The sequence below is a fragment of the Dioscorea cayenensis genome, chromosome 7 (assembly GCF_009730915.1).
Source record: "Dioscorea cayenensis subsp. rotundata cultivar TDr96_F1 chromosome 7, TDr96_F1_v2_PseudoChromosome.rev07_lg8_w22 25.fasta, whole genome shotgun sequence".
In the NCBI taxonomy this organism is placed as follows: Eukaryota; Viridiplantae; Streptophyta; class Magnoliopsida; order Dioscoreales; family Dioscoreaceae; genus Dioscorea; species Dioscorea cayenensis.
Genome location: NC_052477.1, coordinates 2,137,306 through 2,159,586, shown reverse-complemented (window position 1 = coordinate 2,159,586; position 22,281 = coordinate 2,137,306). Strand labels below are relative to the sequence as shown.

At 31.6% G+C, this 22,281-nt stretch overlaps 3 protein-coding genes, 1 long non-coding RNA gene and 2 other non-coding genes across 6 annotated transcripts; 2 read left to right on the top strand and 4 right to left on the bottom strand.

The window, feature by feature from the left end:
- Positions 1 to 2,069: 2,069 nt before the first annotated feature.
- Positions 2,070 to 3,706, bottom strand: LOC120265433. The gene is made up of 4 exons (XR_005537623.1): positions 3,396 to 3,706; positions 3,207 to 3,331; positions 2,989 to 3,128; positions 2,070 to 2,629 (listed from the first exon to the last, which is right to left on the bottom strand). It is a non-coding gene; the product is annotated as an uncharacterized LOC120265433 (long non-coding RNA).
- Positions 3,707 to 4,334: 628 nt separating this feature from the next.
- LOC120265432 (heavy metal-associated isoprenylated plant protein 35-like) lies at positions 4,335 to 5,984 on the top strand. Its single transcript, XM_039273335.1, has 3 exons — positions 4,335 to 4,732; positions 4,848 to 4,923; positions 5,023 to 5,984. The coding sequence occupies exons 1-3, from the start codon at positions 4,691 to 4,693 to the stop codon at positions 5,772 to 5,774; spliced, it is 870 nt and encodes a 289-aa protein (XP_039129269.1). The 5' UTR covers positions 4,335 to 4,690; the 3' UTR covers positions 5,775 to 5,984.
- Positions 5,985 to 14,407: 8,423 nt separating this feature from the next.
- Positions 14,408 to 17,836, top strand: LOC120264611 (desiccation-related protein PCC13-62-like). The gene is made up of 3 exons (XM_039272431.1): positions 14,408 to 15,035; positions 15,761 to 15,986; positions 17,239 to 17,836. The coding sequence occupies exons 1-3, from the start codon at positions 14,689 to 14,691 to the stop codon at positions 17,623 to 17,625; spliced, it is 960 nt and encodes a 319-aa protein (XP_039128365.1). The 5' UTR covers positions 14,408 to 14,688; the 3' UTR covers positions 17,626 to 17,836.
- Positions 17,837 to 18,726: 890 nt separating this feature from the next.
- LOC120265746 (40S ribosomal protein S4-3-like) lies at positions 18,727 to 22,229 on the bottom strand. The gene is given in 6 exon segments (XM_039273706.1): positions 18,727 to 19,076; positions 19,078 to 19,440; positions 19,524 to 19,621; positions 19,770 to 19,950; positions 20,027 to 20,104; positions 22,140 to 22,229. Coding segments are annotated over 6 exon segments (801 nt in total). The 5' UTR covers positions 22,143 to 22,229; the 3' UTR covers positions 18,727 to 18,998.
- LOC120266257 lies at positions 20,781 to 20,921 on the bottom strand. Its single transcript, XR_005538099.1, has one exon. It is a non-coding gene; the product is annotated as a small nucleolar RNA F1/F2/snoR5a (small nucleolar RNA).
- LOC120266265 lies at positions 21,086 to 21,170 on the bottom strand. Its single transcript, XR_005538107.1, has one exon. It is a non-coding gene; the product is annotated as a small nucleolar RNA U31b (small nucleolar RNA).
- Positions 22,230 to 22,281: the final 52 nt, after the last annotated feature.

Genomic DNA, 22,281 nt, shown 5'->3' with positions numbered 1-22,281 from the left:
TTTATTTATCAGATCTTAATATTTATGTAGTAAATATTGATCTTAGTTAATCCAAAATTTACAGACTTGTCTTATTTACTGTTGATTTGGATTATGGGCCAACTTCACCAAGTCAACAAATTTTCCTTATTTATAATAGTGTGTATCTACCATCATCATTAAGCTTTGGAAATTAAGAGCATATACCTTAGAAAAAAAAAGTGATTGTTAACCTTATTTATATACACAACTTTCAAATCTAAATTATAATTTAAAATTATACATTAAAATATTAAATGTATAATAATCGAGAGTAAAATTAGTAAAAAAAAAAAATAGTTTTTTATTTTCCAAAACATAGATAAACTAAAACAAAAAAACTTTTTTGAGAATAAAAAAATTTAACACATGAAATATAAATATCTACAAACTTATTTGGTTTCAACTAGTGTGACAATGAGCTAGTATTGGCTTATGCATTATGCATTTTATATTTCATGTCTAATCTATTCTTTTTTGTTCTTAACTTAATTTAATGTAAATATTTTTTTTTCACTCAAAATTTTTATTGAATCACACCCAAAAAAATCACTCTAACCCTTTTGAAGATTCAAATTTAATTAATCATGGTTTTTCTTATACCCACTTGAAAAAAAATTTGAAATCTCAAGGCAAATTAATTAAGGAAAAATTATTTTTTAGTCTCTGAAAGTTTCAAAACATCCCAGACAGACCCTCTGACATTTGAATTTGTCAGACAGTCCCTCCTTTTTTTGACAGCTTATTTTTCAATCCTGACAGTGTACTTTTCAAATAATGCAGCTTACTCTGTTAGTTTATTCTATTTTACAACATGTACTTCCTGCTTAAAATTATTAGTTTCCGCTTAAAATTTGGTGTTTTCGCTTAACTATATAAGTTTTCACTTAACATATAAATACATTTGCGTTTAAAATTTGACTCTTCCGCTTAAAAATTATGGATTTCCCTTAAAATTTGGTATTTTTCGCTTAGAAACCGAGTCGTTAATATCCATTACGCTTTATGTCAACGCTCAATCACCTTTATGCCGAAAGGTCCCCGAAAAATAACCCGTCGAAAAGAAAGACGATCATTTTGAATACTCAAAGTCACGTGCTTTTTGTGAATCACCGAACTTTTGAGGGATTTTTTGTTCATTTTCAGATGAATTAATACATTTCATTTCCTTTTAACAACTAATAAAAAAGAAAAAATTGTTTCAATACCCATACAAAAGTCAAAAACTACACATACATTATCATAAAGATCATATTTACTTATACATCTTCATGCTTATATATCATTATTTTTATTTCCTAAAATAAATAAATAAAAATTATTTTTTCTCAGTTAACTTCTTCCAGAAAAGGTATTCAAACAAATAAAGGGTAAAAAAAAAACTTATTAAAAGAGTGCTAATTGAACAACAACTTAGCATATTATTAGGCTTTTAGATGCCTTTTAAAAGAGAACAATTAATTAGGACCAAATAATGGTTCAATAATGAAATTGTGATATTTTATAACCAAGAACAAGTCCTGCCATAATAACTTTATCATTTCTATTTTTGATTTGCAAAAGCAAGCAAGCATCTAAGCTAAAAAAAAATTAACCAATGAATGGCTGGTGGACTGGATCCAAATATCATCCAATCCTGTTTGCTTGCTTTTTGATTACTACAACACAAACAACCACAATAATAATGTAAATAATTCATTAGAATCTCCTTTAGTTTTTTCTTTTCATCTGTCTCCTATAGTTTTATTTTTATGTAGTTATATAAATCATAAATCTAAATATTTTGTCATTATTTGCTCTTTCACGCTAATATCACGTCAAAGTACTGCAAAAGAAAAAACAAGCCAAGATGATACGATACGAATCACCCCTTCTTGCGCCAACATTATTTGATTCCAAATTTAGAGTAATGTCTACTGTACCGTCTTCAAATTCTACTAATTCGCCTGCCATCATGAATAATAGATCCGGATCCCAAAAATAATAAAGCTTTAGAATAGGCATGAGTGATCAAATGAAATAAAGCAACTCGATAAATACTATAATTGGGAGAAAGTGAAATCCTCGACCTCCTGTATGAATATCAAATGCTTTACAGCTTGACCATTATACTGGTGCACTTACTTTTGCACTGTATATATATACAACTTCAATTTTATCTTTAATGATGATAATTACAAACAACAACATAAGATTTACCCTTTCATCCAAAGAAAAAAAATTTGAATAAATGAAAGAAACTTATGTTTAAAGAGCATTTAGCCACCAACACAATGGCCGAGTAGATAAAACATTTAACTCCCATAGAGAAGTCTAAGGGAGGACTCCCTGCTCGTGCATAATTGAGATCTTAGAAAGTATGTGTGATGACACATTATTAAAAAAAAAAAAACATTTTGAAAAAAAAACAAAACAAAAACGCTAACAAATACCAAAGTTTTTAAAGAACTATATATATGATTAGATAATATAAACAATTTCTTTTAACTTTCAAGCAAAGCTTCAATTGAAGGGCAAGTGCAGGAACCAATGTAACAGAGGTTGTGCATCACACTGCCATAGGTTTATTTGACATCATCATTCATAAATCTGGGAACAACAAATGAGACATCTGAAAAAGAAAAAGTTATCAGTGTACAAACTATCTGTGGAGAAGAAAGTGAGAGTTGAGGTGAGAAAACACATCTCCCCCATCTAATTGGCTAAACACATCAAAAGTGGCCTAAAAATGAACTTCCTTTACTTGTGTTTGGATCTTGTTTCAAAAACAAGCTGATAATAATATTGTAGCCAAAAATACCAATAAGAACTATTTCTGAAACATTTTGGGTCTTCACTCAGAAATGAATGAACTAATTCCCTAACAAATCAGTTTAAAGCACATGCTTGACATAGTTTGGGAAAAATCTGAGGTCTGAGATGAGCAATGAATTAAAAAAACAAGTTTTAAAAAAAGCATCAGAGTTTTACCTGATAGGATGTGTGCAGTTGTCACCTTTGGTTAACCTGAAATCTCAAAAAGCTGAGAAACCACTTAACTTTTTTTCTCTCCTATTCTTTCCTTGGTGTCTCCACCCTTGCTTTTGGCCATTGCCATTAAACCAGTGCACCTAGAAAGAGAAGTGGTGCCTATGTTCATAAGCATCATAGAAACCAGAGAAAAAGTGTCACCTCAAACATCTCCAAACCTTGGTTTGCTCCCATTTTACAATGTGTGATAACAAGGAAGGGGAAGCAGCTTTAGTCAGAAATTGGCTGGATTCTGCAATGATTACATTATCTCATGATAGGACAGATTCATCTCCACTCTTCCCTGCAAGTAATGTACTCATATTCATTGCGTGACTTTGTAATAATTATGTGAATAAGATTAGTACCTGGTTGTGATATGATTGATACTTCTAGTGCTTCTGATGTCAACAGTACTAACAAAAACAAGATCAAACTTTGTGTTATATATCATGATTTGATAGATGCATATGTTCCTTGTTACGAACGCAGTAATCCACTCATGCTGTGATTTGTATGAAATGAGATTGTGACTAGTGCATGCTTTAAACCTTAAACTACTTATTTTTATGTATATGTTCCAACTTCCAAGTACCATGTTTGTCCAAATTTTGTTTACATGAAGAAGAATGAAATAACATAAATAAATAAATAAATACTAGTATAAATAGTATTAACTTTTTGGAAATAATCTTTTCTAAGTCCATGTTAAAAAAATTTTGTTAGAACTAAAGGGCTGACTCTTAATCTGAAATTAAAAGGTTTAATTAATTCTTATTTCTTATCAAAATATATGCTAATTTGTTCAACAGATATTAATAGCTAAATATAAACCTAAATAAGTCTCTAAGACATGCAACGCTATTTCAAATATTATATTTAATCTTTTCAAAGACCATAAAAAATAGTTGAACAGAAAATCTAAATAATCATTACAAGCTTTGGTTCAGAACTAAATCAGTAAACCACAAAAACTTAACCTAAATATGATCATAAGAGTTCACACAATTTTCCATGCTAAATCAAAGGTTTAATTTTAAATCAGTTCTAAAGCCACAACTGAAACTTAAACACTCACTTTGCTTTTAACTTTCTGATCTACTTTAAGAACTGAAATCACATCAACCAATAAGATATTTATTCATGCCAATATGTCATATGAGATGAATGCACACATATGCAATTTATCACCTTTGTCCAAAAATAAATAAATAAATTATTTTTTATGAGAGATCAAAACAAATAACTTTCTCATAACTTTTAAAAATAGAAAGTCATGATAACAAAAGAAAAAAGCAATGCCATTACTTTAGAGAACCTAAATTATGGGCTGTAATCAATCAGTTACTGATAATAAAATTCCAAAATTTTCCTGAATCAAAGTTTTAAAGACTAAAAAATGACTACATATGTCTATAAATGAAGAGGAAGGAACAATCTAGGGTACCCAAGTCTTTTCCAAGTAGAGATAGATCCCCAAGGAACCTTCTATTTCTCCCCACTAACTCTCCACCATCACTCTCTGCCATCCAACTCAAAGCCAACAGAACCTTCACTACAATTCCCTTCACATACTCTCCACTTCTTTTTTTCCCTAATCTTTTCACAATACTCTTCAACCAATCTTCTCACTATTCTCTCCCAACAATCTTCTCATCCTCTCATGGCTTTAGTTGAAGAAGTCATAGAACCACTGAAATACCAGGTATCTATTCTCACTTAAGACCAAACTCTCCATATATCTATACCTCAATCTCAATCAGTGAATTTGGTTCTTATTAACTAAAATCTCACCAAAAAAAGGGATTTTTTTTTGTAAGACATTGGCTCTTAAAGTCTCCATCCACTGTGAAGGTTGCAAGAGAAAAGTTAAGCGAGTTCTACAATCAATTGATGGTGAACTTCAAACCCTAACTAAATCTTGTTCCTTTTTCTAATTTCCTCTCCTCATTGCTGTGAATTCCTCTCATTTTCCTCCAATTTGGGCATTTGCAGGGGTTTATAAGATAGCCTTTGATGCGCAACAGCACAAGGTCACAATCACCGGCAACGTCGACGCTGAAACCCTAATAAAGAAGCTACTCAAGAACGGGAAGAACGCTGAGCTCTGGCCCGAAATAAAACCCCCAAACCCTAACCCTAATCCCAAATCGAAAAAGAAGAAGAAATCCAAATCCTCCCAGAAACCCCCGGAATCGGCCGAGAATCCCGAATCAAAACCCTCCGCCGCCACCGACGATGATGAAACCCCCGGAGAAAACACCGAATTAGATTCATCCAAATCCGATGATTCCGATGAAGAACCCAATAACCCATCCCCACCCGCCGATAATCCCCCACCTCCCACCCCAACCCCCAATGGCGGTGCCCCCGCATCCGGCGGCGGCAAGAAGAAGAAAAAGAAAAAGAAGAAGCCACACGCACCAGCACCCACCTCCGCCGGTGGCGGCGGCGGCGGCGGCGATTCAAAAGGACCAGAGATCATCGTCGTTTCATCACCACATCCGCCGCCTCTCAGCCCACCCCATCCTCGCACATACCATGTTCCATCGCCGCAGCCGGTGGTGAGCTACAGCACGGCGAGCTACTTCCCGGCGACGCACTACATCCCCTCGTCGGCGACGGCGACGGCGACGGCGACGGCGAGCTATTACGCGATGATGGAGCCGGCGTTGGAGCCAGCACCGCGCGAGGACTCGTATAGTTTGTTTAGCGAAGAGAATGCCAACGCTTGCCGCGTTATGTAACCGCCTACGTACTTCGTATCTTTGTACCGTGATCGTATGTGACACGTGTCCGTATATTCGTATACCATCTATGTATATGTACTTATCACCATGCCATGGTTTAAATCATGTTCCTATGTATGCATGCAAAATGTATGTATGTATGTATGCATGTATGTGAGGGTCTGACTTGGCAACTAAGAAAGGAGAACAAGAGGGAGTTTTTGGTCAGAGATGTTATTTTGTTTTATTTATTTTATATTAAATATATTATAATAATAATTTATGTATGTGTGCATGCAAAATGCATGTATGTATGTATGCATTTTGGTTAGAGATGTTTTTATTTATTTTATATTAAATATATTATAATAAAATAAATTATTACAATGATAAAATCTATTTATGTGTGCTTGTAAAATGTATGTATGTATGTATGTGTGGGCCTTGACTTGGTAATCAAGAAAGGACTAGAGAGGATAAGATGGAGTTTTTGCTTAGAGATGTTTGTTTTATTTATTTAATTTAAATATATTATAATAAAAGAAATTATTATAATTATACATTTTTATTATTAACAAGAATAATATTATTGTTTTTTTTTTCTATTACTGCATGGTTGAGTGAATATTTTTACATATATTTTTATTTTTATTTTTATTTTTATTTTTGAGAAAAACGATAAGCGTCAGGGATGACCACGTGGGAGTCGCGCTCACCACCGAACCTTATCCTCACCTTACGCGAGATGAGGATCGAACTCGGTGAGCCACGCTCGACACTAATACCCTACGTAAGGGACCCGATGTCAATATATCAAATTTTTATTTATTTTCACATACTCGAAAATTCAAATTAAATTCATTTTTAACATTTAAAAAATAAAGAAAGAAAGAAATAATTTCATATATAACAAACTAAAGTTTCTGGGTGATAAAAAGTGGGAGTGCTCTATATCTTTTGTATCAATGAAGCATCCCTTTCACTCAGAAACCTTTTTTTTTATCTTAACTTTTTTTTTTCAAATATCTTTTCCCTTTGCTTTTCATAAGTTTAATGAGAAGTAACCTTTAAATATTTGTGAAATAAAGTTATGGTGGTTTATATTAAGCTAATAATATATAATTTAAACATTTAGTCAATTGTTGATTATTTTATTTTTTTTAAGTTAGTTATTGATTTTTATTAACTAAATTTAATGGGGCATATTAATATTTAACAAATTAATCTCCATATAACAATCAAAGTTAATGAGTAGAATATCCTATTTAGTTCCTCTAATATAGTCAATCTTTTTTTTTTATCTTTCTAATATAATTTGTACTCATGATGTCCCTCTATTTTAATATTTGAAAAATATAAGACTTTTCTAGGGACCTTCTATGGACAAATTATGTTAGAGAGAGGGACTTGCATTTTTCAAATATTAAAATAGAGAGATTTCCGATGGACAAATTATATTAGAGGGACTAAAAAAATATATTGACTATATTAGAAGAACTAAATAAGGTATTCAACTAAGTTAATGAGAAGATACAATTATTCCTACATAAATGTATGAGCAAAACTTAAGTACTTAACAAAGGGTGGAGAATAATGTTAAAGTTAAGAAGTTTGGAATATAATTTGTACCTATTATTCTTTTTGTTGTGAGATTTTATAAAGTTAATCGAGAAAATAGTTGAAGTTATTTTTCATAAAAGAGAATGTCAAAATTAATAGGAAATTCATGAGTTACTTTAGAATCATGGAAAAGTAAATATGCGTAACACGCTTGATAATAATAAATAAATAAACTTTGTAATTAATATTCATTCAATTTTGTGCATATATTTTTTTTAGACAAATACTACAAACAGTATAGTCAATGATGTACACACGAATAGAGAATTAATTGTTCAATCGATGCATTCTCACCTAGTGATATGAGGTTTAAGTTACAAACTCACACCTATAACTAAAGATGTGTTACCCTCATTATGTCCAGCAAACTTAAATTCAGGACTATTAAATTTTCATACTAAAATCATTTTTTATAATGGAGCTAATACCATTGGGTTATGAACCCTTTTACTATTGCGCATATAAGTTGATAAAATCTTTGTTATTCTATTCATAAAAAAATTAGTTTCAAAATAAATATCGAATTAGTCACATGCTAATGTTATGAACTACATATCATTATTTAGTCACATTCATGGTCAAGTAATGAACTTTATATTTTTCATAGCATTTGAAAATTTACTTGAAGTTTACTAACAGTATTCATACATAATGATAATATAGAAGCCCATTCAACATGATGGTATGTTGGTAATGTATATACAAATAATAAAATAGAAATTTTATATATATTGATAAATGTGACAAACACATATAGATTCAGGGATGTATACATAAGAGTAATAATAGTCCATCCGCATACCCTCATTTGACCGCAGGAAATGATATATATTATATATATGATATTATCTTATATTTCAAAATTAAATTATTGGAGAATATATCCAGCATACAAAGATATGCCAAAAGGGTTTGACTAGGAAATTGGACCATTGGACACCAACTATTAAGGTCATGCGGGGACCTCCTTTCATTCTCTATGGCCATTATGCTAGTGCATTTTCAAAGTGTTTTCCCTTTTCTATAATATATATATATATATATATATATATATATTAATTATCTTTGACGGGGATATGCTAGTAATTTCACATGTGTATAAACATAAATATAAATAGTTTGTTTATATATAGTTATATTTACTTATATATGCTTACAAATGGTTCTTTATAATTAACATAATTTTTTTAACTAAAATCAACTTAAATTTTATTTTAAAAAATTAAATTTTCACATTGTTAGAGTACTAGTATATACATATACATATATTTTGTATATGCTATGTTCATACATACTACATATCCTTTTGCTTTTCAGGGCTAGATGAGTAAAAATGGTGTTTATGAGGGTATATGAGTAATTATGTACTTTTAAAAGGATATGCAAACATGGATATGCATTTTTATATAGCATGGACATAAAGATGAGGCAATAACAAGTGTCACATTCTCTTGCAACTCAAACCAAATAAGTCCAATTGCAAACTCTCTCAGACTTTTTTGTCAACAAGTTGTTATCCATTGAGATTCCCAATTCCTAATTCCCAATTGGACATCATGGTATCCCTTTTGTGATCTTCATGCCATAGACTCATCCATTCAATTCCTTTTAAAAATAAAAATAAAATAATTTATGTTTAAAAAAAAAGAAAAGAAAAGAGTTTTATAACTTTTATGCAATGAGTGCGCATGAGGGCGAGATTCAAAATCTTACTCACCTAATACTCTTTATGTACCCTATATTAGCACATAATACTATTTATTAATACTATTTGCATATTTTTGTGTGTTTTATTCCCAAAAAAATTGTATTTTTTGCACCTCCGAATTATATAACAAGGTATTTTTATTCTTAGATAAGTTAATCATAACTAGGACATCTGCGTAATTATCTATCTTTTTAATATATATTATCATTTTTTTTTAAAAAAAAAATATATATATATATATACACACACAATAATATATATATATATAATAATAATAATAATAATGTTAGTGTAATAATATGCAATAAAGTCGATAAATAATGTCATCATTTTTTGCGGATTAAAAAAAATAAAATATAGCAAGATTGAGTACATCATTTTTTTTAATATAAATAAATAAAATAAATGTTTCTAGCAATATATTTCTTTATTGCACACTCTAAATTTATAATTAAGTGTTATTTAATATAATATATTAAACTGATTGTTTTAATTAGTTATTGATGAAAGAGTAGAGTATAAATATGATTATATTCTCTGCCTTCTGTTTTTTAGTTATTCTTTCCACACACTATTATATTCACCGTGATATCACCAGCATTTCTAATGATGAATTAATATTCGATACTAACTCCTTGACTAAATAAAACATTGTCAATCTCATAGAAGCGTAGTTTATCGACCATTAGTTGACCTCTTTTGTGTGTGGGTGATAGGTATGAATGTGCATATGTATGCAATATTATATGTCTAAAGATATATATGAGTGGTATGTATGAGAGGTATGTATGAATGGTATATGTACATATGTATGTAAGATTATATGTCTAAAGGTATGTATGAGTGGTTTGTATGAGAGGTATGTATGAATGGGTGTCTTACCTTCTTTGGAGGTTATTTATTAACTTACTCTGGAGATTACTTATTATGGTTAAAATAGTGTCAAACCCTATACATTAGGTTAAGGTTATTAGGTTTTGATTAATAAGTCCATGTAATATAAAATAATATATTACTCAAAACTTACTCCTACGTAGGATGACTTAGTGGTATAGTTTGTCATAGTATTATCTTCTTCTATATAAGTAGACACCTTGTAACCATTTTGAAGTATGAATGAAAGAGATAAATTTTTGGTAAATAGCTTTTGTACTCTAGCTCTTGTTCTATCATCCTCTCCATAAACCCGTAATCTTCTTTCCTTGCTTCCTTTACTCCACTCCAATAACACTCACAACCCTATAGTTGTAAAGAGTCAAAACCCCATCTACAGTGGTACCAGAGCCAGCAAGGTAAAGATATGGAGGGGTAAAAGCCCTTTATTAGGGCTTCTTTTCTCTGAAACCATGCAGTTTTAAATATGAAGTTTATATTTTTCTTTATATGCTTTAAGAATATATGCTTTTATTTTCACTTAGCAAAAGTTCCATAAATCTTGTGCTTTATCGAATAACATGACTCTTTTTAAGACAAGATGAGGTGTTGATTATTTCTCTCAGGTAGTGAGTGGCCGCTTGATGGGCAGGGACCCGTGTTAACCTTGTTTTTTGTTTGGCCATTAACTTCAATATTGATTTTTTTTAAATATATATATATATATATATATATATATATTTATCCAAAACACAATACAAATATGGGAATTTAAAAGTTTTTTAATTTAAAAAATAATTTTTATTAAGATTATTCCATTTATTAAAGTGAATAAAAGATGCATTGAATCTAGACTCAATGCCTTTCAAATCACTTCTTCAACCCTTTAAAGTGAAATACAAACATTTGTATAAAGATTCAATGAAGCAAAATGCAAGTGATATGTTCTACACACACACATGAAAAAAAAAAGGAATTAAAATATACTAAAAAAAAGTGACAATTAACCTATTATAATATGGGCAAAATATTTTTAGGTTTTATATTAAGTTATATTTTAATATTGTAAGTTATAATAATTATTTGTAAACTACGAGGTTATTTTCGAAATGCAGTTATCTATATAAATATTATGATTATACCCTCAAGAAAGTTATATGAGAGAATAGAAATTTCAAGATATATAAATTAGGGGTTTAAAGAGAGGCCATTTTTTAAAAAAAATTAGTAAAATAATTAAATGTAATAACTTGTGATTAATTACAAGATTGAGGTGCATGGATAAATAAAAATCTTGAAATTTTTATTAATACATATGAAACTAGAAATTTATATATATGTTAACACCTTTTAACTGATTGGTATTGGGTCCCGAACAGAGCATAGGCCATTTATTTTTTTGAAAAAAGAAATTATTTCAAATTTTAGCTCACATAAAAATGAGAGCATGAAATGGGATTCTGATATTAAAAACTTCGCATATATATATATATATATATATATATTTCCTATATATATATATATTTCCTATATATATACTTCAAATTTGGACTCAATCTTTCATAAGAGAAATTTTATCATTTTCAAGAATATTTTAAACAAATGAATAAAAATTAAAGACAAATTAAGTTAAGAAAAAGAAGGAAATGGTATCAAATATATGCAAAAAGCCAAGCTATGATGTTTGTTAATGATTTAATGAACAAAAGAAGATATAATGAACAAAAGAAAGCGCAGGTAGGAAACTAAACAAGATTTGCAAAGTTTGTTTTGGTCCTACAATATTGCAAACAGTGATTTATTTATTTATCAAAGGAATATAATTTTCTTATAATAACATCTAATTGATCAAATCAAAATAGTAAATATAACTAAGAATGTCCAAACATGGGATTGGGTGTGGTAAACAATGTTTTAAAAACCGATCTAAGCCCACAGGGGAAGATGAGAGTAATGGGCTCGTCAGGACTAGGGTTTTTTACAATGAGAAGAAAAGTTAATAACTTAATCATTTTTATATAGTGTTTTTTTTTTTACAAAATGGTCAAGTAAAATCAGTGACATGGGCATGTGTAGAGTTAATATTTAAACCTATCTTTTCAGCAAAAATATAAACACCATACACAGGGAGCCACATACCAATAGACCAACATGTCATTAGTTTATTTAGTGAACATATATAGAGAGAAAGGACCGGTAATCTAGGAACGTCTCTAAATCTCAAATCTAGGAAAATCTAGGGACATCCACAATAGGTGTCGGATGATAATCCGACAGCTATGATCATCATAAACAGTGTAAAACGCGTTTTATAGTTTCGTAAAATAGTCGTAAAACACGTCCACAATAGGTGTGTAGTACTTATATAAACAAACAACCATTGAATAGTGATCCAACGGCTGTAAAATGAACACCCTTGTAGAATAGTAATCTAGGAACATCCCTAAATTACCATTTCCTATATATATATAGAGAGAGAGGACCCATCATTTAGGGACGTCCCTAGATTTGAAATTTATGGATGTCCACAGTAGCCATCGGATAGTAATCCGACGGCTATTATCATTTTAAACAGTAGAAACTGCGTTCTACAGTGTTGTGCAGTAATCATAAACAGTAAAAAATTGTGCAGTGTTTATATAAACAAATAACCATTGGATGATAATCCAACGGCTTAGATTTAAAACATCCCTTTATTTTACCTAGATAATCTTTTTCAATATATATATATATATATATATATGATATAAAAAATACAAAGCAGGGCTAGCCCAATTCCAATATTTATTAACTTTAAAATTGGTTTTCTAATCAACAAAAAATACTTGCTTTAATTTTGAACATAAAGATTAATAAATTTTTATGGTAAAATAAATGCAAGTTTAGTCGCACACATTACTATCAACCATTAATAATTGATTAATTCTTCTATCAGAAAATGCACATAAGTTGAAGAGTTTCATTTTCATAGTATTCCCAAAATTTAAGGCGTTATATATCTATAGAAATGTCAATGTATTTGATAGCAAGTTAATTAAATTCACAAACTTTAATCAAATATTTTGATTTGAAGGTTGAACTTCCGTGTTATATAGAGCAATTGTTTTATCAAGTCTGTCTCACAAGTCACAAGTCTATCTAATAAAACAATACTAAAGATAAACTATGATATTTTTATTTTATCATTTTCACTTGTATCACTATCAAACCCTTAAAGTGTCCATGATAATAACAAATAGAATTTGTCATTCAAAAGATAGGACTAAACTTGTCTGATTGGATGTATTACTTGTTTTTAATGCAAACTTTTATTAAGAAACAGCAACATTTTCCTACTCAAGTTAATTATAAATTGTGCAAGAAAGATATTTTCAAGTCATATTTTTTTATCATTTTTCATATAATTGGTAATGAAGTGACAAATGATATATAAATATATTCTGCCTTTAACTTACAAATAAAAACATTTCATTCATTTTTATAAGGTAAATTATCTTGAGTAGATAGATCATTTTCATTACTCAACTTTAATTTATCTTTAATTTGTGTTCGCTGAGATGGTATCAAAAAGATTACGGAGTGAATTTGATGATATATACGCCGGATTTGTCACATTAACACCCATTTAGTGTGTTATCTATATACGTAAATATAACAAATCATCAAAGAGGGTCACGTGGCCACTCTTACTCGAACTAATCAATAAAAATAGCTGCGCGACTCTCTATAATAACACAATATATCCACATATGCAGATGATGGGAGAACTAGTGTTGACATAATAAATCCGTCATATATGTCATCAAATTCTCCTCAACTTGATACCCTTTAGCAAAATAATACAAATTGTAATACGATACTCAAAATAAAAAATGACCATAATACAATACTCACCCAAACAATTTACTCTGTTTTTATCAATAACTATTATTTATATTATAAATTATTATTATTATAAATAATAACTACTATCAACCAGATTTGGTCGAGTCAAGTGAATGTTCAAGTGAATGTTCGTCAAACAAACACTCTAAAAAATATATTTTCTTATAAAAATTTACAAACATTCTAGAATGTATATTTTTTTATAAGAATTTCACGGTTTCATCCTATACTAGTTTAGAATTCATAACTCTTAACAAACTAGTGAGTCAAAGACCTACTACTACTACTACTAATAATAATAATAATAATAATAATAATTTATTTATTTATTTATTTTGACAATATAGACAAGATATCCTATACTCCCTCCCACAGAAGTAAAATATCTCGCCATACACTAAATTAAAATAACATGCATAACCCTAAATTTATAAATTTAACCATAATAATAATAATAATATATTTATTTATTTATTTTGACAATATAGACAAGATATCCTATACTCCCTCAAATATCTCACCATACACTAAATTAAAATAACATGCATAACCCTAAATTTATAAATTTAACCCGACCCGACCCGACCCTGAACCCAAACCCAAACCATAGACCCGGCCCAAGCCCAATAAAAAGCCCGTTTTCACTTAGACCGCCAACGCCCAATTCCTAACACACAAACTACCCGAACTAAACTAAACCCAAACGGGCCAAGCCCAAACCAATAGAAAAAGCCCACCTTTCTCCTACTTCCCAACTCCCCCCAAACCCTCAAACTCCAAGCATCACCACTGGCTATAAATAACCCTAGTTTTTCTCAGAAGCATTTCAACAAACAACTCACAGGCATGGCCTTGTATAAAAAACTCACCTTTTTCTTTCTAGCTTTCTTCTTCTTCTTCTCCTGCTTGCCTTTCAGCCTTTCAAGCTTCAATCCCAAGTGCGAGCCTGCGCCGCCGATCATCCCCGTCGCGGTGTACCCCACCGACGTGGATCTTATCCAGTTTGCGTTGAATTTGGAGTATATGGAGACGGATTGGTTCCTTTTTGGAGCTAATGGCCGGGGACTTGATTCTGTAGCGCCGGAGCTGGCAATGGGTGGTCCGCCGCCGATTGGCGCGCGCAAGGCCAAGCTGGATCCGGTGACGCAGAGGATCATCGCTGAGTTTGGGTACCAAGAAGTCGGCCATTTGAGGTTGGTCACTGGCTTTTTTATATATATATATATATATAGTTTCGTTGATTTTGCAATTTAGTCCCTGAGATTTTGCGAAATCTTTTGTTTTTTGGTTTTTTTTCATATCTACCTCAGAAAACTTCATATTTGCGTGAAGTGCATCGAGAGGAGAAGTTGTTTGCATAACAGTCCCTGAGATTTAGTGAAATCTTGTGGGGTTTTATTTTTAAAGTATTTTAGCATCTTATTTATTTTTATTTTTTAATGAGCCCTACGAAAAGTGAGGTTTTTTTTTGCATGTTAATTCTTAAATTTTTAGTGAAATTTACATAATCTTATTATTAGAGCAACTTTAATGAGGGTCATCCATGCGCTCATTGACCGCTCAATGGAAATGCCGCCCATTATAATCACTCAATGAGGATATAACAATCATTGCGTGCATGGAATATTTTGATTTTTACCTTAAATTTATTATTATTGTATTAATAAGAAAATAAATGTTATTTAGTTTCTATTAGTTTGTGTTTAATATCTATATATATATATGCACCCATAAAACTTTTTTTAAAAAACTATGAATGAATAATAAATGAAAATAAATATTACTTTATGGTTTTCCATTTTCTCTCAACTTTTCAAATATATAAAAACAAGGTGCTTAAATATTTCAATTTATTGTTGATTGATATGTTTAATTGTAAAAATTTAGTGGATAATAAATATTCCCACCAATTTTACAGGGCTATAAAATCAACGGTTGGAGGGTTCCCAAGGCCACTGATTGATCTGAGCAGTCACAATTTTGCAAAGATATTTGATGATGCTGTTGGATTTCATCTGAACCCTCCATTTGATCCATATCTAAACAGCATCAATTACTTGTTAGCCTCCTACGTCATACCATACGTAGGTCTGGTGGGATACGTGGGTACCAACCCCAACATTAATGGATTCCTCTCTAAACGAGTAAGAATATTATACTTATATATATATATATATATATATATTAAAAAGATCATTTAGGTAAGTGCTTTAGATTTTAAATCTAGTGACGTTTTAAATTTAAGCCGTTGGATCATCATCCGATAGTTGATTGTTTATATAAACACTGCACATTTTTTACTGTTCATAATCACTGTAGAACACTGTAGAACGCGGTTTTTACTATTTATAAGGATAAGAGCCGTCAGATTACTATTCGATGGCTACTATGGACATCCCTAGATTTGAAATCTAAGGACGTCCTTTATATATATATATATATATATATATTTTACAATAGGTGTCAGTTGTGCATTATTTATAAACACAATTATACAGTTTATCATATAGTATACAATCGTTAAATTAAAATTTAACAATTAATATGAGCATCCATAAATTTTCAATTTATCAATGTTCGTAAATGATACATATTTAATATATATTATATTTATTATATTTATATATATATATATATATATATATATATATATTTATTAAATTTTGTAATTATATATACATATAACTTTATCCCCCAGTTTCATGTCTTATAATGTATCTAACGGTTAATAAATATACTGGTACCATGTAGGCATATACAACTCAATATATTAAAAAAAAAATTCAATAATTAAATTAAATATAGGAATAACTTTTTTCATCAAAACAGATAAATAGAGAGTATTTTCAGTGGTTTACAGAGAAAAAATACATTATATTATATTTTTACATGATAATTACTATAAAAAAAAACTAGAGTTAACTCGCTTTTTCTATACTATATTGAGAAAAATTGAGAATAAAATGTTTTATTAAAAAATATTATATATATTTTTTTAATTTTTTACTATAAAGAGATTCACATGTATATAAGTATATCTAAACTTAAATAAAAATTAAATACTAAATAATTATAAGAAAATAAACAAAATTTAAATTTTCGAAATCAGAAAAATAGCTGATTTTTAAAATTTTATTTATAAATCCAAATTAAATTAAAATTACAAAAATACTCTTACTTTACATGCTAGAAATCATGTCGGGTTATTTTCACCATTCTATTAAAAATAATGAGACTACATGGGAAAAAAATTCAAGAAACAAGGACTAAAATGTAAATACAAGTTAAAAAACAAAACCACATCATCAGAATTAAAATATACAAGGACCTATTTAGTAATTTACATATATATATTAATATATATATATACATGCTAATCATAATATATGTATGCAGTTGCTAGCAGGATTACTAGGAGTGGAAGCAGGGCAAGATGCAGTGATAAGGAGCATGTTATATGAGAAGGCATTTGAGAAGGTGAAACCATACAACTACACGGTGGCTGAATTCACGGTGAAAATCTCCGAGCTAAGGAACAAGCTCGCAATGTGTGGGATGAAAGATGAAGGTATTATTGTGCCACTCGAGCTCGGAGCAGAGCGCCGGACGACGAGCAATGTTTTATCGGCCGATGCCGATTCATTGTCGTATAGTCGGACACAGGCCGAGATACTTCGCGTGGTGTATGGTACTGGAGATGAGCACAAGCCTGGTGGGTTCTTGCCCAATGGTGGGAATGGTACCATTGCCAAGAGCTTCCTCAAATTCCCTCACCACCAGTGATCTGATCATCTTTCTATTATTATTGTTATTATTATCTTAAACACTTTTCTTCTTCTCATAAGAATAGTGACTTGATTGAATAAGAGTGTGATCTGTGAGGTTTCTTTTGTTATCACATTATACGTAAACATAGTTTTCAGAAAGCATCAGAGATGTGTTTGGCTGAAGAATAAAAGTATGGGAGTGAAAAAACTCTTGAATTTTTTTTTTTTATTCGAGTTAATCAGATTTTAATTTAATTAATACTAATAATAACAAAAAAATTTAAAATTAATTTGTATCATCACAAATTTACCTTACGTTGAGGAGGTCACTGGGCCATTATGTTTTAATTTGGTCATAAATCAATTTCATTTCGCCCGCAGTAGACCTGACCACGGTTCGGTTCCGGTTCGGTTCCGGTTCAAAACCGCCGGTTCCGGTTTTATAAACTATAGAACCGGAACCGAACCATAGTCATAGGTTCCGGGTCTCGGTTCGGTTCGACATGGTTCCGTTCCCGTTCGGGTCTAAATAATTTAATTCCAATTAATTAAAAAAATATAAAAAAATTATATTATATATTTTTATTTAAAAAAATAGAAAATAGAACCGGAACCCAGGGTTCGGTCCGGCTCGGTCGGGCTCCGGTTTAACTCATAGAACCTTAACCGAACCTTAAAGTTCCGTAGGTTCGGTTTGAAACCCGAACCTTTTTATACTGGGTTCGGTCTATAAAAGTCAGTTCCGTTTGGTTCTACGGTTCGAACCGAACCGCGGTCAGGTCTACCTGCATGTCACTTTTAGATTTTTCGGTCAATTTTAATACCACATCATATATTAAAATAAAAAATTCTTAATGCCTAGCTAGACTGCACACATCAATACCAGTCCACGCCACCACCATGTTAAAAAAATCTACTACTCCGCATCACAATCAGCTTTTTCCTTTTTTCATGACGTGTATACTAAGTAGATTTCTAAACAAGATGATGATTACTGTTGATGTGTCCAGCCCAACTAAGCATTGCCAAAACAGATAAAATTGATCGAAAAATATAAAAATGTCTTTAATACAAATTAAAATAATAATAATCAAAATAAAAACTGATCAAAACACAATGACATCAAAAATTTACCGCTGATAAGCTCAAAATACATTTAATTTAAAAACCAGTATTTCTTGTTCAACATTACCTAAGATTGGCAAATAAACAAAAGCAACAGTTCACAGAGAGATTTAAAGAGTCAAAAAGCTGGGCTTGAAACTCTTAAAGGATTGAACAGAACAATTCAATGCAAGCAAAACCTAGAATGCTGAAACACAAAAAATGGAGTAATCCAGTAAGTCTTGCCTCACTACGCAGTACGCATGGATTATTATAACTGTAAAATTAAGCAGTAGTGGCTGCCGAAGCTGCAGCAGCTGCCCGTTTTCTGGCTTCTTCGATGATGCTAAGCTTGATACCCTTTGCCTTTGGGAAGGGACACCCACGGCTTTGTGCCCTTGCCGATTGTGAAGACATTGCCCAGACGGGTGGCGAACTCATGGCCGGTGGCATCTTGGACGTGGATTGTCTCAAAGCTTCCCTTGTGTTTTTCCCTGTTCTTGATCACACCAACACGACCTGTGTTCCTACCACCAGTCACCATGACAACATTGCCAACATCAAACTTGATGAAATCAACAATCTTGTTAGTTTCCAGATCAAGCTTGATTGTATCATTGGCCTTGATGAGAGGATCAGGATAGCGAATAGTTCGGCCATCGTAGGTGTTCAGATAGGGGATGCCCTTGTGTCCAAACTGCACGGAACGCACCTTGCAGAGCTTGAACTGCAGGGTAAAAAGAACAAATTTAATGAGATTAAAAAAATATATAGGTGCCACGATGATGCAGATTATAGACGGACACAAACCTTTGCTTCCTCATCCTTGATTGAGTGGAGACGGAAGCGCCCCTTGGTATCATAGAGAAGTCTGAAGTTCTCATTTGTCTTTGGTATAGACACAACATCTGCAGATCACATAATGAAAACAAATAACTATAACTAGCTCATATTCCACAAGCAAAATGTACAACTGTAAGAACAAAAGAAAACCAGATTTTTCTTCCAAGGTAAAAGAACTTGAACCCTATATGACAAGGGGTTTTGGATGCCCACCCATGAAACCAGCAGGGTAGGTCTTGTCAGTCCTGACCTTTCCATCCACCAACACATGGCGCTGCATCAGGATTGCAATAACCTCACGGTATGTGAGGGCATACTTCAACCTATTCCTCATGATGAGAATCAATGGCAAGCATTCCCTAGCTTTGTGAGGACCAGATGATGGCTTGGGGGCCTGAGATAGCTATGCATTAGAAGTAGAGGGAAAAAAGTGCAAAAGTTTCACTGCACAATATTTCTCCAAAACTTACAAAGGCACCGCCAAGCTTATCAAGCATCCAGTGCTTAGGGGCATTAAGCCTCTTCAAATGCTTCTTCAAACCTCTAGCCTGAATTGTTACATACAATAAATAATAATTTAGAAAAATAAGAAACATTAGAGAAACTGATTAAGTGCATCTAACCAGAATTTGACTGTCAATATTGAGCACAAAACAAGAAAACAGCCACACATCAACTTATAGTAACATTTGAAAGTCCAGGCTGCTATGGAAAGAAAAGGGCACTCACTAAATAATAACTGATAGTAAACAAGATCTTCATTTAGTTATTATCACCATAAAGTAAAACAAAACTATCAAGTTCCAATGTAATTTAAGGAAAAAAATGAATAAAAGGAAATTAACAGAAAGAATATAAATAAATGATGCAACATTATTCCAGAATGTGATTTAAAACAGAAACAAAGAAAGGAACGGTGCAACATACACATCCTTTTTTTCTCAAATTCAAATATCAAACCCCAATCTCTTGATACATGCTGTTTACCAGGAGAAGAGATAATAATGTCATCTAATTAAATGATTAATTGAGTTATGACAGCCTTTCAAGGGTTCCTAAGAATGTCGAGTACTATGATAATCAGTTCAAACACAAACACAGCAAATTCAAGAAACACAAAGGAGAAAAGAACAACCTAAACAAAAAGGTTGAAGGACCACAGTGAACACAGATTCCAAATCAGAGGTTGTCCACATGAAAAATAACTTGGGAAACAAAAGATGATCATATTAACAGGAAAATAGTAACAGGAAGCCCATTGCGTGAGCAACCAGTGTCGCAAGGCCTGTTTTATTAATGTTTGCCACTTTAACGAGACACTCAGCCATTTGTCTCAGGGTGAGCATCAGATACCTCATGGCAAAACAATATAATGTACTAACAAACAAGCACCAAAAAAAATCAAACGTCAGATGCAGGTTTGGTCATTGAATCAAAACCCACAGAAACAACTAGGTGGAATATAAATCAAGGCATTTCCATGCCGAATCATCAAATACGATATGAAAAAAATAGTTACAGGCGAAAAAGAATCAGATAAAAATGTCATTCACCATTGTCCAATCCCAAAGAATGGATCTAAGACTGGGGCGACATCAGCATATCATCATATTCCGATTAGGCCAATCCAAAAATTTTGCAAGACACAATTTCAAAGTTGACAGGGACATGCATTAATTTTGTAGAAAAAAGTAGGTCACGAGAAGGTTTCAATACTCAGAGTACTAAAGAATAAAAAACCGAATACAGACTCCGAAAAAGCTTCATCCCCTTATTGACGAAAGAACCACATGTTTAACCGACGAGAAATCTCGTAACTTGCAATTATTCAATGCTGTTGTAATGATAGCATTTCAGTTAACATCAAGCTGAATAACGCAGCAGCTCCCATTTTCAGTTTAAGAGTTAAAGGACAAGAATGCAAGGGAACCAAAACACTGAAATGCATTGCACATTTGCATCTGATCAAAGTTTTATGACAAGCACAAGAAAACAATAGTTTTTGGTTCCCACTACATCAAGAGTAGGTTCATTTCAAACAAGGCAAAGCTTCTTCGGTATAAAAGGTCAGAAATACAAGGGGTTGAAAAATACCACCCAACCGCACTGCATTAACCTAATTTCACAAAAGATTCTAACTTTATCACAATGATTCTTTCATTTGCCTATTTTCACTACTCTTCTTCTATTTTATCTCAACAGAAACACTGCCTGCATAAACTTACTAATAATACAGGCAACTCAAAGTAAATTCATTTAAGAAAAAAAAATCATTGTAGAAAAAACACAATGAAAACAAATCCATTTACACAGAGCACGGACATGAAACAAAGAAAAACAAGAACTAAGATCACAATAGCTCAAAGCGGAATCAACATTGAAAATACCATCACATCAACTCCAAGACTAACATTCGCATCCAAAGCACACAAAATTTGGCATATAAACCCTATTTCCACCAGATCAAACAACAGAACCCATGATCGATGTCTTGCAAAGCCTAAACTCAGAGCCAAACCAAATCATCAAAGAACAAGGATCAAACATAGTGAAACTACGATTCAAGTGAATAGAGAAACGAACCATCTTGAGCTAACTCAAGGTCGCCGCTCTCCGATGAACCCCTCCGCCGTGGGACGCCGCGCTCTTCGATCCAGAGAAGTGAAGGCCTTTGCTCGAAGGTGTTTATATATAGCTAGGGTTTAGAAGAGCCCAAAATTACGAA